Source organism: Geospiza fortis, unplaced genomic scaffold, assembly GCF_000277835.1.
Source record: "Geospiza fortis unplaced genomic scaffold, GeoFor_1.0 scaffold396, whole genome shotgun sequence".
In the NCBI taxonomy this organism is placed as follows: Eukaryota; Metazoa; Chordata; class Aves; order Passeriformes; family Thraupidae; genus Geospiza; species Geospiza fortis.
In genome coordinates, this window is record NW_005054345.1 from 1758406 (window position 1) to 1771012 (window position 12607).

At 41.3% G+C, this 12607-nt stretch overlaps 2 protein-coding genes across 3 annotated transcripts in view; one reads left to right on the forward strand and one right to left on the reverse strand.

Moving 5' to 3' along the window:
* Positions 1–5730, forward strand: part of CPT2 (carnitine palmitoyltransferase 2) — a 7163-nt gene extending 1433 nt beyond the window's left edge. Inside the window, exons 2-6 of the mRNA XM_031058543.1 lie at positions 24–119; positions 725–805; positions 913–1019; positions 2623–3927; positions 4766–5730. Coding sequence (XP_030914403.1) covers positions 24–119; positions 725–805; positions 913–1019; positions 2623–3927; positions 4766–5097 — 1921 coding nt within the window. The 3' untranslated portion in view covers positions 5098–5730. The remainder of the gene's footprint in view (positions 1–23; positions 120–724; positions 806–912; positions 1020–2622; positions 3928–4765) is intronic.
* A 1259-nt stretch (positions 5731–6989) lies between these two features.
* Positions 6990–12579, reverse strand: CZIB (CXXC motif containing zinc binding protein). 2 transcript variants are annotated; one of them, XM_014307823.2, is made up of 7 exons: positions 12392–12579; positions 12264–12320; positions 11467–11548; positions 10966–10997; positions 10465–10542; positions 8058–8123; positions 6990–7310 (listed from the first exon to the last, which is right to left on the reverse strand). In XM_014307823.2, exons 2-7 carry the CDS (start codon positions 12264–12266, stop codon positions 7233–7235), a joined length of 339 nt encoding a protein of 112 aa, XP_014163298.1. In that variant the 5' UTR covers positions 12267–12320; positions 12392–12579; the 3' UTR covers positions 6990–7232. The 2 variants fall into 2 exon arrangements, with proteins under 2 accessions (XP_014163298.1, XP_030914467.1); XM_031058607.1 differs by having other exon boundaries at positions 12402–12499.
* Positions 12580–12607: the final 28 nt, after the last annotated feature.

Genomic DNA, 12607 nt, shown 5'->3' on the forward strand with positions numbered 1-12607 from the left:
CCTGGGGTGTCCGCTGTGAGGAGAGGGCAGAGGGAACGTCCGACCCGGGCGCCGCGGTGCGCGACTCGCTCGGTGCGCGCTGTCTGCAGCGGAGCCGGTTCGGCTCTCCAAGTGACAATGTAAGCGGGTTCGGCTTTCCAAGTGTCAGTGTAAGCCTGCCACCCAGCCCCGTGAGTGTAACGGGATTGTACTATTAGAAACAAAACTCAGGCTCAGAGGAAGTTGACAAAGATGCCGAATAGAAAACTTGTGAGAAAGAGACGTCCAGCACCCAGCTGTGAGGGGGAGCCCGAACAAGGCTCGCAACCGAACTATTCCTTCTACAGAGCTGCCTCTCCTAGCAGCGATTCCCGTCACTATATTTCCTGTGAGGGATGAGCTCCCATCACTGCAGTACCTTTGTAAAAAGACAGTCAGTTTGGTTTTCTGCCTTATTTCCCAATAATATTATGGTGTGCTGACTGGTGTCCGTCATTCCTTGCTTCTCTTATTCCACAAGAAACTTACGAGGCATTTGAATAATGTGCATGAGTATTACCCAAATTTATATATAATAGTATATACAGTATAGTGTTTGTATGCATATCTGTGTGTATAGTATATATAATAGTATAAGGAATGATATGGAAGAAAGGAGGCAAAGAGAGATAACTGTCTGAGAAACACGGGCTTCATTCATACCCTTGCTCATCAAGTGTACATCTTTGTGTTCTACTTCCTGCAGACTGCCAGTTCCCAAGCTAGAAGATACAATTAAGAGATACCTGAATGCCCAGAAACCACTTTTAAATGATGAGCAGTTCAGGTATGGACAAGCACACATTGCAGTGTCATGTTCTGCTTCAAAACCAAGTGTTAACTTAAGAAATGGGACTTGTGACAGCATTTTGACTCTTTTCTTGATTGTTGTAGGAAAACTGAAGAACTTGCTCATGCCTTTGAAAAGGGGATTGGAAGAGAGCTGCATGAGCAACTGGTTGCTCAAGACAATCAGAACAAACATACAAGTTACATCACAGGTTCGTTGGCCTGCTGGGTGTAGGACAAATCTGTAGGTCATCTTACTTCATAATTGCTCATGATGCCATAAGTATTAGAGGCTGAAACTTTAAGTAGCCCAGAAACTTGGAATAACCTGCTCTGAACACTCTCTGTGGCTGTATTTGAGCAATTTCAGAGGCTGGTAGAAAGAACAATGCTCTTTATCTAATGTCATCTATTCTGCCAGAATTCTGGGTAGATAGATACTGGAACAATGGTATTTTTTCATGAGTTTATAGGGTTTAGGTTAAAGAGGAGCTTATCTAGCACTTCCCTTAAGGAAACTGAAGCAATAATTTCCAAATAATTCCATGTTATTTAGCAAGAAAAGTAAACTTTGAGGGAGGGGAGGGGTCACAGAGTATAACTGAGTTTGGGAGGCAGAAGTGGTCAGTAGTTGAGACTTAAAAGCCCTTAAATCTACAAAACTATATTATTTTAAAAGGCCAAAGAAAAGGAGTGACCAAAATAGGAAAATGAGAATAAATAGAAACAAATCAGGAGAGGGAGAGTATGTGTATAGATTATTTTTACTTTTGATTATTCTGCTTTAGTATTGCTTCCAAGTACAAGTGTCTGCTCATGAAAGTATTAGATAGCAGCAGAGATGGAAATAGTCAAATACCTGTGGAAGTAGAAGTTTCCACGTTGCCCAGTGCATACACTTCTATCCTTGCTGTCTGTTCAGACTGCCTGTTAAGGTGTTAGCTGCTACTCAGTCTGTAGAGAATACCAGATTAATTCACAAAAACTGCTCTTTGGTTTGTTGTATTTTACTTTCCATTCACTTTGAACAACATCTTGGGTTTTAAGTGGTGGCTTTATGTTGTTCATCAGTGCTAACCAGTGTGCTGCTTTTTGTCTGTGAATGGTGGGGTGTCTGTATTGCTTTTTGTTCAGTTATTTTTCTTCTTTATGACTCATAAAAGACCTGTTCCACTTGAAATTGGTTTCTGAAAGAATGTAGAGTTGTCTTCACCCTGGACTTTCAAGTCTGGGGTTAAAAGGCTACATGTTGATGACAGATGTGGTTTTAAAACTGTAGATGAGTGTTACTTACTTACCTGTGAGAACTTGTAATTAAAGCTGTAACTTAGCCCCTGGAACTACCCATTGCCCTTCTTACAGTCCAGGTAGAAGGTTCAGCCTTCTAACCTCAGCAAGATGCACTCAGTGACAGAAAGTTGCAGAAATTAATAGTGTAAGATTAGGTAAACACATGAACCACTCCAAATGAGAGGTGTGCACCAAAATAGAGCTGGGGAGCTGCACTCTATGTCCTGGGAGTTAAGGTTTATCATTGAGCCATAAAGAAAACAGGGAGTTGGCCCTTGTTGCTAATGACATGGACACCCTTGATATGGATTATTCCAAACCCAGTATTTTTATGATTGGCTGACACTATCCTTCTTCATAATGGGGGTTTGGAGAAGCTTTGGGTGAATTATTTCATATGTTTGTCTTGTTTAAAGGCACTTTAGTGTGTGTGATTCATGATCACTGTTGGACTATGTGACCCTCTTGTCTGACTCAGGAAGCTGCTTTTATGTTCTGACCTCTTTCTCAACTCTCAATTTTCAGGTCCCTGGTTTGACATGTACCTAAAAGCACGTGAGCCTCTTCTTTTGAATTTTAATCCATTTATGTCTTTTAACCCTGATCCTAAACCGGAATACAACGATCAGCTCATACGAGCTACGAACATGACTGTTTCTGCCATACGTTTTATGAAGACCTTCAGGGCTGGTTACCTTGAACCAGAGGTTTTTCACCTCAATCCAAAAAAAAGTGACACTGAGATCTTTAAAAAAATTATCCGATTTGTGCCTTCTTCTGTTTCTTGGTTTGGTGCCTACATGGTCAATGCTTACCCCCTAGATATGTCTCAGTACTTCAGGCTTTTCAATTCTACACGGATTCCTAAGCTCAACAAAGATGAGCTTTATACAGATGAAAAGGCAAAACACTTACTAGTGTTGAGAAATGGAAATTTTTATGTGTTTGATGTCATTGATAGAGATGGAAACATGCTGAAACCCTCAGAAATACAAGCACACTTGAAATACATCCTTAGTGACAACAGTCCGGCCCCAGCCTTCCCTCTTGGCTACCTCACCAGTGAAAACCGAGATACATGGGCATTGCTGAGGAAGAATCTACTGGAAAATGGCAATGAAGAAGCTCTTCAAAAAGTAGACTCTGCCATGTTTTGTTTAAGTTTAGATGATTTTCCCATTAAAGACTTAGTGCACTTGTCCCACACTATGTTGCACGGAGATGGTGCAAACCGCTGGTATGACAAATCCTTTAGTCTTATCATAACTAAGGATGGCACTGCAGGAATTAATTTTGAGCATGCCTGGGGAGATGGTGTGGCTGTGCTGAGGTTCCAGAATGAGGTTTTTAAAGATAGCACCATGACACCAGCCATCAGCCCCCAGTCCCAGCCTGCTTTGGTTGACTCTTCCAGAGCAGTGCAGAAACTTGACTTTAAGCTGAACGATGCCTTAAAAGCAGGGATTACCAAAGCCAAACAGACATTTGATGCCACTGTAGAATCACTGTCTCTTAACATGATTCAGTTCCAAGAAGGGGGCAAGGAGCTTCTAAAGCAGAAAAAGGTGAGCCCAGATGCTGTGGCTCAGCTGGCCTTCCAGATGGCTTTCCTTCGCCAGTACGACCAGACTGTGGCCACGTACGAGTCCTGCAGCACTGCAGCTTTCAAGCACGGCCGTACAGAAACCATCCGGCCTGCCTCTGTGCACACAAAGAAATGCTCTGAAGCCTTTGTCAAGGGACTCTCCAAACACAGCACTGAGGAGCTGCGGAATCTCATAATGGAGTGCTCCAAGTACCATGGCCGTTTGACAAAGGAGGCTGCTATGGGTAAGTAGGAATGCATCAAACACTCCTCCTTTTGCACTAAAATGTCTGTAAGGTTGCTGTAAGTATTTACAACTCAATATTTTAATGCTGATGGAGGTCTAATGTAAACTTGACAAAAACAGTAGCAGAAGGCTAATTCTCACTCATTTCTTGATGGAGAGGAGTGCCTCTGTGCTTCCCACAGCACCTTTCATGTGTTGAGTATTTTTTATACTTTAGTTTTTTCCTTAGAGCAGTTGGACTATTTGAAGATTTACTTAGTGCATGTTGAACAAGAACTTTGGTTTAAGTCTGAGGAGATACTGTCTTATCTCTGCAGGGGATAAAGGCTTTAACAATTTCCAAATCGAATTCATCTTTTGGCCATGCTACTCCTGGCATTTTTGTAAATGCTTTCTTTTGAACTGTCCTTCCCAGAAGCATTAAAATTGATAGCAGTAAAACTGATTGTTGGATATGATCCCATAGAGTCTAAAATTTGCCTCCTTTTGTTCGTGCAAGATGATCTTCCTCTTTAGATTAGTAAATTTTAGGGAATGCTTTTTCTGCATTAAACAACTTGGCTATGTTCAGGTAAATAGTTAATCAAAGAATGTGATGTATTATTAAAATTGTCTGTTAACACTCACTTTTGTGTGCTCTCCTGCTCCTGTTGAGCCTTGCAGTAAAACAAGCAGGCCCCATTCTGCTAGGACGTGGGCATGAAAAGTCTGAAAAATATTTCCAATCAGTACAAAAATAAACTCCTGTTCTACAGACTTCCTCTTTTGTGGCTGAGTTGAGTTTACTTCCCACAGAAGTGAGGCACCTCTCTCACACCTGTTTTTCCTTTGTGCAGGCCAGGGCTTTGACCGGCACCTGTTCAGCCTGCGCTACCTGGCCTTGTCCAAGGGGCTGCCACTGCCGCAATTCTATCAAGACCAGGCCTACGTTCGCCTCAACCACAACATCATTTCCACCAGCACCTTGGTGAGCCCGGCTGTGCAGCTGGGAGGCTTTGGCCCCACGGTGGCTGATGGCTTTGGAGTAGGGTATCAGGTACAAGACGACTGGATAGGTTGTAATGTTTCCTCTTACCCGACTAGGAATGGTAAAGAATACCTTCAGTGTATACACAAGTCACTAGAAGATATCTTTAATGTTTTGAAGGGCAAGAAAATTGGTAGTTAGACATAAAGACATTGGAACACTTTACAGTTGCAGAACAAAATGCAGATTATGTCTAAGTGACATACTAATCAATGTTCAGCATGGATGAGACTGCCCAGCCTAACTGGATTCATGTATCATCACTGAACTTGAATACTGTTAAATTCAGTAGGAAGTGTCTATCCATTTTAAAGAAATCAATTACAGACCTTGAATTCATTCAGGAAATGCAGCCATTAACTATGTCAAATTAAGTAACAGATCCATGTGTTCTTAAAACACATAATCTAAAATAAGCATTTTTATTGAGTTAATGAACTTGGAATACCTGTGTTCCATGAATGTTTGGACAGACTACACTACTGTGACACCGCTCTTGAACTGTTTGGTTTTAAAAAAATACATGCAGTAATTTTAAACATGGAAGAGTGGTTCCATTTGCACTCTTGCAGTAAGCTTGCTTACTAACTTATCTCTTTAAACCTGAATTTATATCAGAACTGATTGTGCCTCAACTGCTTGAAGCCTTTCCACTATAACAGCTTTTAGAGACACAAAAAATGAAGTGGGAGGCTTTAAGAAACCTGCAGTCACCAACTGGGTTGTTAAATTGACTGGAAAAGACTGTATTTTAATAAAGCTGTCTATTAATAACCACGAAGTTCTTTTATTGCCATATCTAAATCATACAGCATGGACAGACCCTTTATCAATAGCTCATGTTTCTTACAAAGGTTGGAAAGAAAACTGCTGCAAGCATTCTGCACTCTGGTATGTAGATCTTGAATTCCTGCCTTTTACCCCCTTGATTTCCGCTCTTTTTCTTCTGGGAGGCCAAGTCTTTCTGTGGAGCTGAATTGCACAGTGGTGGTGGCTTCTGTCATCTGTGTAAATGCAGCTCATGTCCCACTGCCATGGACAACCAAATGTGTCAGCAGAGCAGGAAAGCTTGAGCACCTTGGTTGGATGTGACAGATGAGGTTCAGAGGCTCAGAAACTACTTCCCTTTGCTCTTCCTTTGGGTATTTCAGTTTCCAGGTTCTCCCAGGGTCTTTTTAATTTAGCACATAAGTGTAAGCAATACCCTGTCCTGGAAGTGTGAAATAAAAGTGCTAGCAGGGGAAAGCCTTTCATATGTAAGTCTGAAGGCTTTGCTCTTGTAACGTGCTGTTCTAGTTTTCAGCTGAAAAGCAGTATTTGAAAACTTACTCTAAAACTCAGCATGATTGTTTTTGTTCATTTAAACAAGGAAAGGAAGGTGATAATTTGGGAAGATGCAGAAATAATGTATCAGGAAACAATAATCAGACCAAAAGTCTGAATAAAATTCACTAAAGATTGGCTGGGCTTTTTTTTTTTTTTCCTTTTTGGGTTTGTTTGGTGGGGTTTGTTTCGCTTTGAAACATGAGACCAGCTGGCAGGATTGTGAATGCACTCGCCAAGGAGTACAAAGTCTGTCTTCACCTAAAAACGAGGTTTACTTAATGACATACTTGGAAAGATAACTTGCTTTTCAGAGGATTGTAACTGTGTAAATGTCAGCAGCAAGTCAGGCTTAGTAAGTGTTCTCAGAAAACTCACCTCAGTCTTTACCTTAAGTGGCAGAAAGCTGCTTGAGGTGTAGCTGTTCCTTTGAGGAGTCAACACTGCCTTTATTAGTGCTTGCAGCCATTTCCTCACGATAGGAGTGCTGAGTGGGAAGACTTTATTTGCTTATGTTAGACAATCAAATGTAGGTACTTCCTGGTGACCAACTATTAAAACCTTTAAGGCTGTAAGTTGTGTAAGTAGTTACTCAATCTGTTAGCTAAGCTACAGCCCACCACAGCCATGTAATTCCCAAACCCCACAGCATTAGGGCCATGGCACTGTTCAGTCAATATGTACTATTTTCAGTTTGTACTGAGGCCATCTCCAAGTGCTCCATGGGAAATATTTTATTGGGGCATGCTGGGGATGGAAAGTACAACTCAGCGATGTCGGTCAAAGGTTGAACTCAGTCTTGGAGATCATTTCCAACCTAAATGATTCTGTGAACTTAGGTTTCCATTTCTGAAGTGCAGCCATGTGAAAAAGTAACTCCAAGGAAGCTGCATATCTGATGTTTACAGCTCCTCCATCAATAACCATGTCATCATTTGTCACAGGTATGAACTTCAACATTTTACAAATTTATGGGTAACTTCATAGATTCCAACAGATTCCTTTGTTTTTTCATCATAGTCATTCCAATCCTGTAAGGAATAAAATTTCACAGTGTTAGTCACAAAGGACAGAATGCACAGACTGGAATTCAAACCGGAACTAAATGTTACTCAAAGTTTGGGTCTTAGATATCTGTAGGAAGTTACATTTTAACAGGTGAGAGTAGCAAGATCAGTAACCTGAAATTAAATGAGCTTCAGTCTCAGTGTTTTTATATATATATATTTTGCTAGGGTTTATTTTCTTATGTAGTCCCCAGCCTGTAGTGGACAAACAGCAGCCATGGCAGGTGAAAGGATTATCCATCATTTACAATACCCTAGTCAGGTGGGTAAGCAGACAAGCAGATCCCTGCCAAGTAGGATACGAGGGAACAGATGTGACCTTGAGATTCCTGCTCACACCCAAGAAGATTTGCAAGGTGCCAGTATCCTGAGCTATGAAGGACAGTGTCTGTATTACTTTTCAACCTCTGTGTGCACGGGACAATGGGCAGGGATCTTTCTAGACAGCCATTTAGTATTCCAGATTCTTGGTTTCCGGAATTCCTGAGTGACTTAAATCTTTGTCAGCTGCTAAGTTAACAAATCCATACTTCTAAAAGGACACTGTCAGTAATGCTAGTTGTTCATACTTGATTCAGTTTCTCTCTACTTCTGTGGCCCTCCTGTGGCTACAGGAAGAGTAAAACCAGGCTAGGGTGTGTATTTTGGAGTAGTGATGTGGGGAGAGCAAGCTAGGTAAGTAGTTTTGCTAGTGAAACTAAGACAACATACCTTTTCTAACAAGTTTATGTCATTGAAAGGTGTGCCAGATTCTGCACCTTCAGCAGCAAACCCTGCCTGCAAACACATTTGCAGAAGCTTTTTAAATTATATTGTACTGACAAAATAACAAATATGAACATTGAAACATTTAAAGAAAGTAGCTCAGCACAAAAATGTATTGTATTTCTTTTAAATTAGGCAGAAAGAATGGGCAAGCTCTTTCCTAGTTAGGGGTCAGTATAAGGTTGGGACCCTGCTTGTACATTGGGAACATTCGATCCAGGAACCAGAGTAAAATGAGGGAACACTGCTCCTCTATTTTTCCCAGCAATTTCCAACAATTCTAGATAAACTTAGTTCCTAAGTTTATGTAGCAGCATCCAATTACTATTAACAGCTTTGTGTTCAGAGTCCACACAGGCAAATTAGCTTCATAATACATTGCAAGGAAAGTAATTGAAAATGTGGAAGAAAGCTAATAGTTCTGCCTTGAATACTGGAATCCAAGACACTCTAGAGAAGGAGCAGCTTGTATTGGATTTAGGCACACAAGTGACAAGCAAGCTTTATGTGTAAGGAGGATCAGCTGGCTGAGTGAACAGATTAGTATCCCAAACAAGCATTTCACAGGGGACAGTTCTTCACTGCCATCACTGTTGCTGTTTTTAGAGAGTGGAGAAAGGACAGCTCTAGGAAGGTGCTCTGGTTTATCTTCCATAGGAACAGCTCTCTCACTTCAGGCTTCACAGTTACCAAGCTGTACAGTAAGATTTACTAATTTTAAAAGTAAATTTAAAAAATCCCAGTCACTTCTGTAGCATGCAGGAAGGTTTCTTACATTGTCAATTCTAACTACAGAATTTTATTAACAAGTGGCTAAAAATCAAAGGTAGCTTCTTCCTGGTTTTCTGCAAGGGATCTAAAATTAAGGTTTATATCAGAGAAACAAAGGATACTTTCTCCTGTCTAACACTCAAATGTTTTGTGGTGGTGGTTGGGTTTGTTGGGTTTTTTTTGATAAGTACTATAATTTAAATAAGACATGCAAGCATTAAGCCACTTTAAATTCACTCCAGGTGTGGTTGTATTATGTGTACCAAAAATACAGAGAAAATACAGTGATTATATGGCCGCATGCCATGTTTAGTGCTAATCAAAAGTGAGATCTAGGGTTGTGCAGAAGCCAGGCTGGCTAGGATCATGCCAAATATAAAGCAGTTGACAAAATTGTTCGGAACTGCAGAAGTCACTTGAGCAACAGGAAACTCTCATTTACTGATTTAGGCATCCAAAAATTCACTGAAATACCTCTTCAGGGATTCAAGTGCACCAAACTCAGAATATTGAATTAAAACTTTTGTTATAGCTGTGAAGTATTTGTTCTGTAAATAAAATTGACAGCTAGGATGCAGAGCTATAAACATCTCCTACATTTTGTAGTCTTCCCATAGATTTTTCTTCAAGTGCAAATTCCTAAGCCTGGTTGCAAAGCTTTCAAGCATGAATAAACTAATAACCATTCTGGAATAAAGGAATAACCATTCATCAAAAAAATGCACTTCACTTAAATAAAGACTTCCCCCAGCTCACTGCAGCAGGGTTTCTATTTATAGCAAATTCTCTGTAGGATCAGCTTTTTTGGGCTGTTTCTTAGCACAGCATCCCAGTCTGAGAGAAGGATAAGTCAGATTTATATTTGTCAGTCTATTTAGACCTAATCCAACTGGAATAATAGGTTAAAAATAGCAGGGAGTTAAGTGGCATAGAGCATGACCATGCACAAGAGATGAGTCATTGCAGACTGGCCCTGAAGAATCCTTTAACTCTGAACCTTGAGGTGTGCTTTGCACAGCCTGGAACTGCCAGTGATCTTCAAGCTTTGTCTGCTCAAGCTGCAAATGGAAAAATGCCAGTGTTCATCTCCTGTGGCTCTGGTGATGTCAACCCCAAAGAAAATCTCTTTGTTTTTTAGAGGACACACACTGAGGTGTGTTCATAACCTGAGCTTGATGAGCTCTGTAATGCAACAAGGGGCAAGTGGTGCTCTGTCTAATGCTGCACTTTGCCTTTGGGAAAGACTCTCTTTTGCAATGACCTGAGCATTGAAGACCTCTCAGATGAATTCAGATTAACACTGAGTCACCTGTGAGGCAGTTTAAGTATGACTCCAAGGTGAGCTTAGCTTTAGATTTTACTGGCACAGAGTATACCAGTTGTTTGTGTTAGCTCTTGGCAAGTTTCTGGTTTGGTTTGGTTTTTTCCTTGAGTCAAATGAAAAACTCAAAACAAGGAACTGTGGAAGGATGGGAATCTGGAAAGGTCCAAGATGTTCCAGAACCATTTCAAATAGTGTGTACTTTATCACGCTAGAAGAAGTGCTTTTAAAGACAGAAACAAATCACAAATAAGAACTCACCTGTGGTTGAAAGTCAACTGGTTCCAGACCGCGGCATTCAAACTCCACAATTGTTTTGAATTTCTCGCTGTCTTCAGCCTATGATTGAGTCAGAAAACCATTAGTTTCCATCTAACAGAGACAGTGACAAGCATTAGTCTAGGAATGGATTGCTTTAAAGGCACCTCTGTCATCTCTGATGCCTCAAGTGACCACAAAATCCTAGGGCTCATTTCACAGGTGGTCACTAACTAGAATTTCTTTATCTGCCATGAGGAAATCTTCGAAAGGAAACCTAGAGGGGCATTATATAATCACCTCTGATTTGGGTGATACAATTCTGTGTTGGCTTTTGAAATGTATCAAATTATTCTACACTTGAGACTGCGCAGGAGTCTACAAGACAATTTCTGTCCAGAGACAAGACCAGCTTTTTGTGCTCTTGAGGGAGGGTGATAAAGCAAAACTCAAAATACTGTTAATGTTTGCTTATCTTTCACATAGAAGAGGAAACAAACTTACATTGTAAGGCTTGATTGTCTGACTTAAAATATCTAAAAAAAAAAAAGTATACAAGTTAGTGGCACTATGTCTTCAATTTTATTCAGCACAAACCAAGCACCAGGATCTTCTTTCACAGCAATTTCCTTATACAAAGCAAAAGAAACACGAAAAATTTAAGGTTTTCCTGCAGCTGGTCTTTGAAAGGCAGAATTCTTTTTCTCCCTTCTCCTGAGAAGTTTACACTCCACCATTTTTCTGTACCAATGCCACAAAGATTTGCATGCTTTTGTAAAATAACAACACAGATGACTTTTGTTCATGCAGAAGGCTGGACTCACCAGGAGGCCTTGCTGTCTCCCTGAATGTGGTGTCCAGAAAGTGCCCGTTGGGAACTCAAGCACCAGTGTACAAGGGCAGAAATCCCTGGTGAAAGCTCTATACAAATGGTGTCAAGCAAAAATGGGGACGAAAAGAGAAACTGTGAAATGGATGCTGCCTGGTCAGTGTCCCAGCACGTACCAATGGAGTTCTCCCTGGAGCACAGCTTGCACTTCTGCACCATCGTGGCGCTTCCTCGGCCGCCCTTCAGGGGAGCACTGTCCTGAAATCCATGACAAGAGAGACATTTTTAACCACTTCAGCTGAGCCACTGGAAACCTCTGCAAAGGTAAGGTAGTTTTTACAACAACCTTTAGCTTTTAAAAACACTGCAACAAGGCAGTTTTTTTTTTTAACTACAGAGATTAATAATTCAACAAGCTGTAATTATTAAAGAATAATTCTGTTCCAGACTTTAAATAGGGAATAATAGATATTTGTGTCTTATCCATATAGGCATGCTCTACTAATTCTTCAAAATACAATCTTACCATTCAGCTGTATGCAACAAAAAGGGATGATTGTTTCTAAGAACAGACAAGTATCCCTGACAAATTTTATCCTGCTTTCTCAGCTTCCAAGTGCTGATTTAGCATGCTTAAGTCATCTTGATTTACCTAACCTTCTCCAAAAGAATTCCATCAGCATCAGAGAAACAGGCTACAGAGAAATATGCCTCAACCTTATTTACAGATATGTTTTTAAAACAGATGTAATACTCTGTTAGCAACGTCACCATTCAAATGGCACATGTCAATTAACATTCTCCAAATACTTATTTTAATATGGAACATGACAATTTTCTAAATGCATATCGCTATTAAAAAGCGATCTCATATAGAGGGTAAGCTGTCACATCGTTGATGCGGATACGTGTGTAAGAGGCAGGTTTGTGTTCGCATTTTTGCTCTGAGGTAGGTTACGAGAGGCGCACGCACCATCAGCCGCAGGTACTGCCACTTTTCGGAGACTTCACCGCAGTTCCCACATTTCAGCTGGAGAACACAAATCGGAAGTTTGAAAGCTGTCAATAATCAGGGATACGCTCCTGGCCCCGGCCCCGCACCTTGAGGTACCATCGGAAGTCCTCGCCCTCGGCCCGCAGCCGGGTGATGTTCTCCAGCGTGGCGCGGAGCTGCAGACCGATCCTCTGCAAGGCAAGCGGCGGAGCGGCGTCAGCCCCGGCCGGCCCGGCTCCCCCACGGCCCGCGGCGCTCCAGCCAAGGCTCCCCGCTGCCCCCACGGCCCCCGCCCCCGCCCCCGCTCTCACCCACCCCCCAGA

What these genes read in the sequence shown, in the direction of transcription:
- CZIB (XM_031058607.1), bottom strand. An exon ending in GGCAGTACCTGCGGCTGATG is followed by an intron (nt 11,549 to 12,263) that starts GTGCGTGCGCCT and finishes CATGGATTTCAG; the next exon opens with GACAGTGCTCCCCTGAAGGG. An exon ending in CAGTTGACTTTCAACCACAG is followed by an intron (nt 8,124 to 10,464) that starts GTGAGTTCTTAT and finishes ATGTGTTTGCAG; the next exon opens with GCAGGGTTTGCTGCTGAAGG.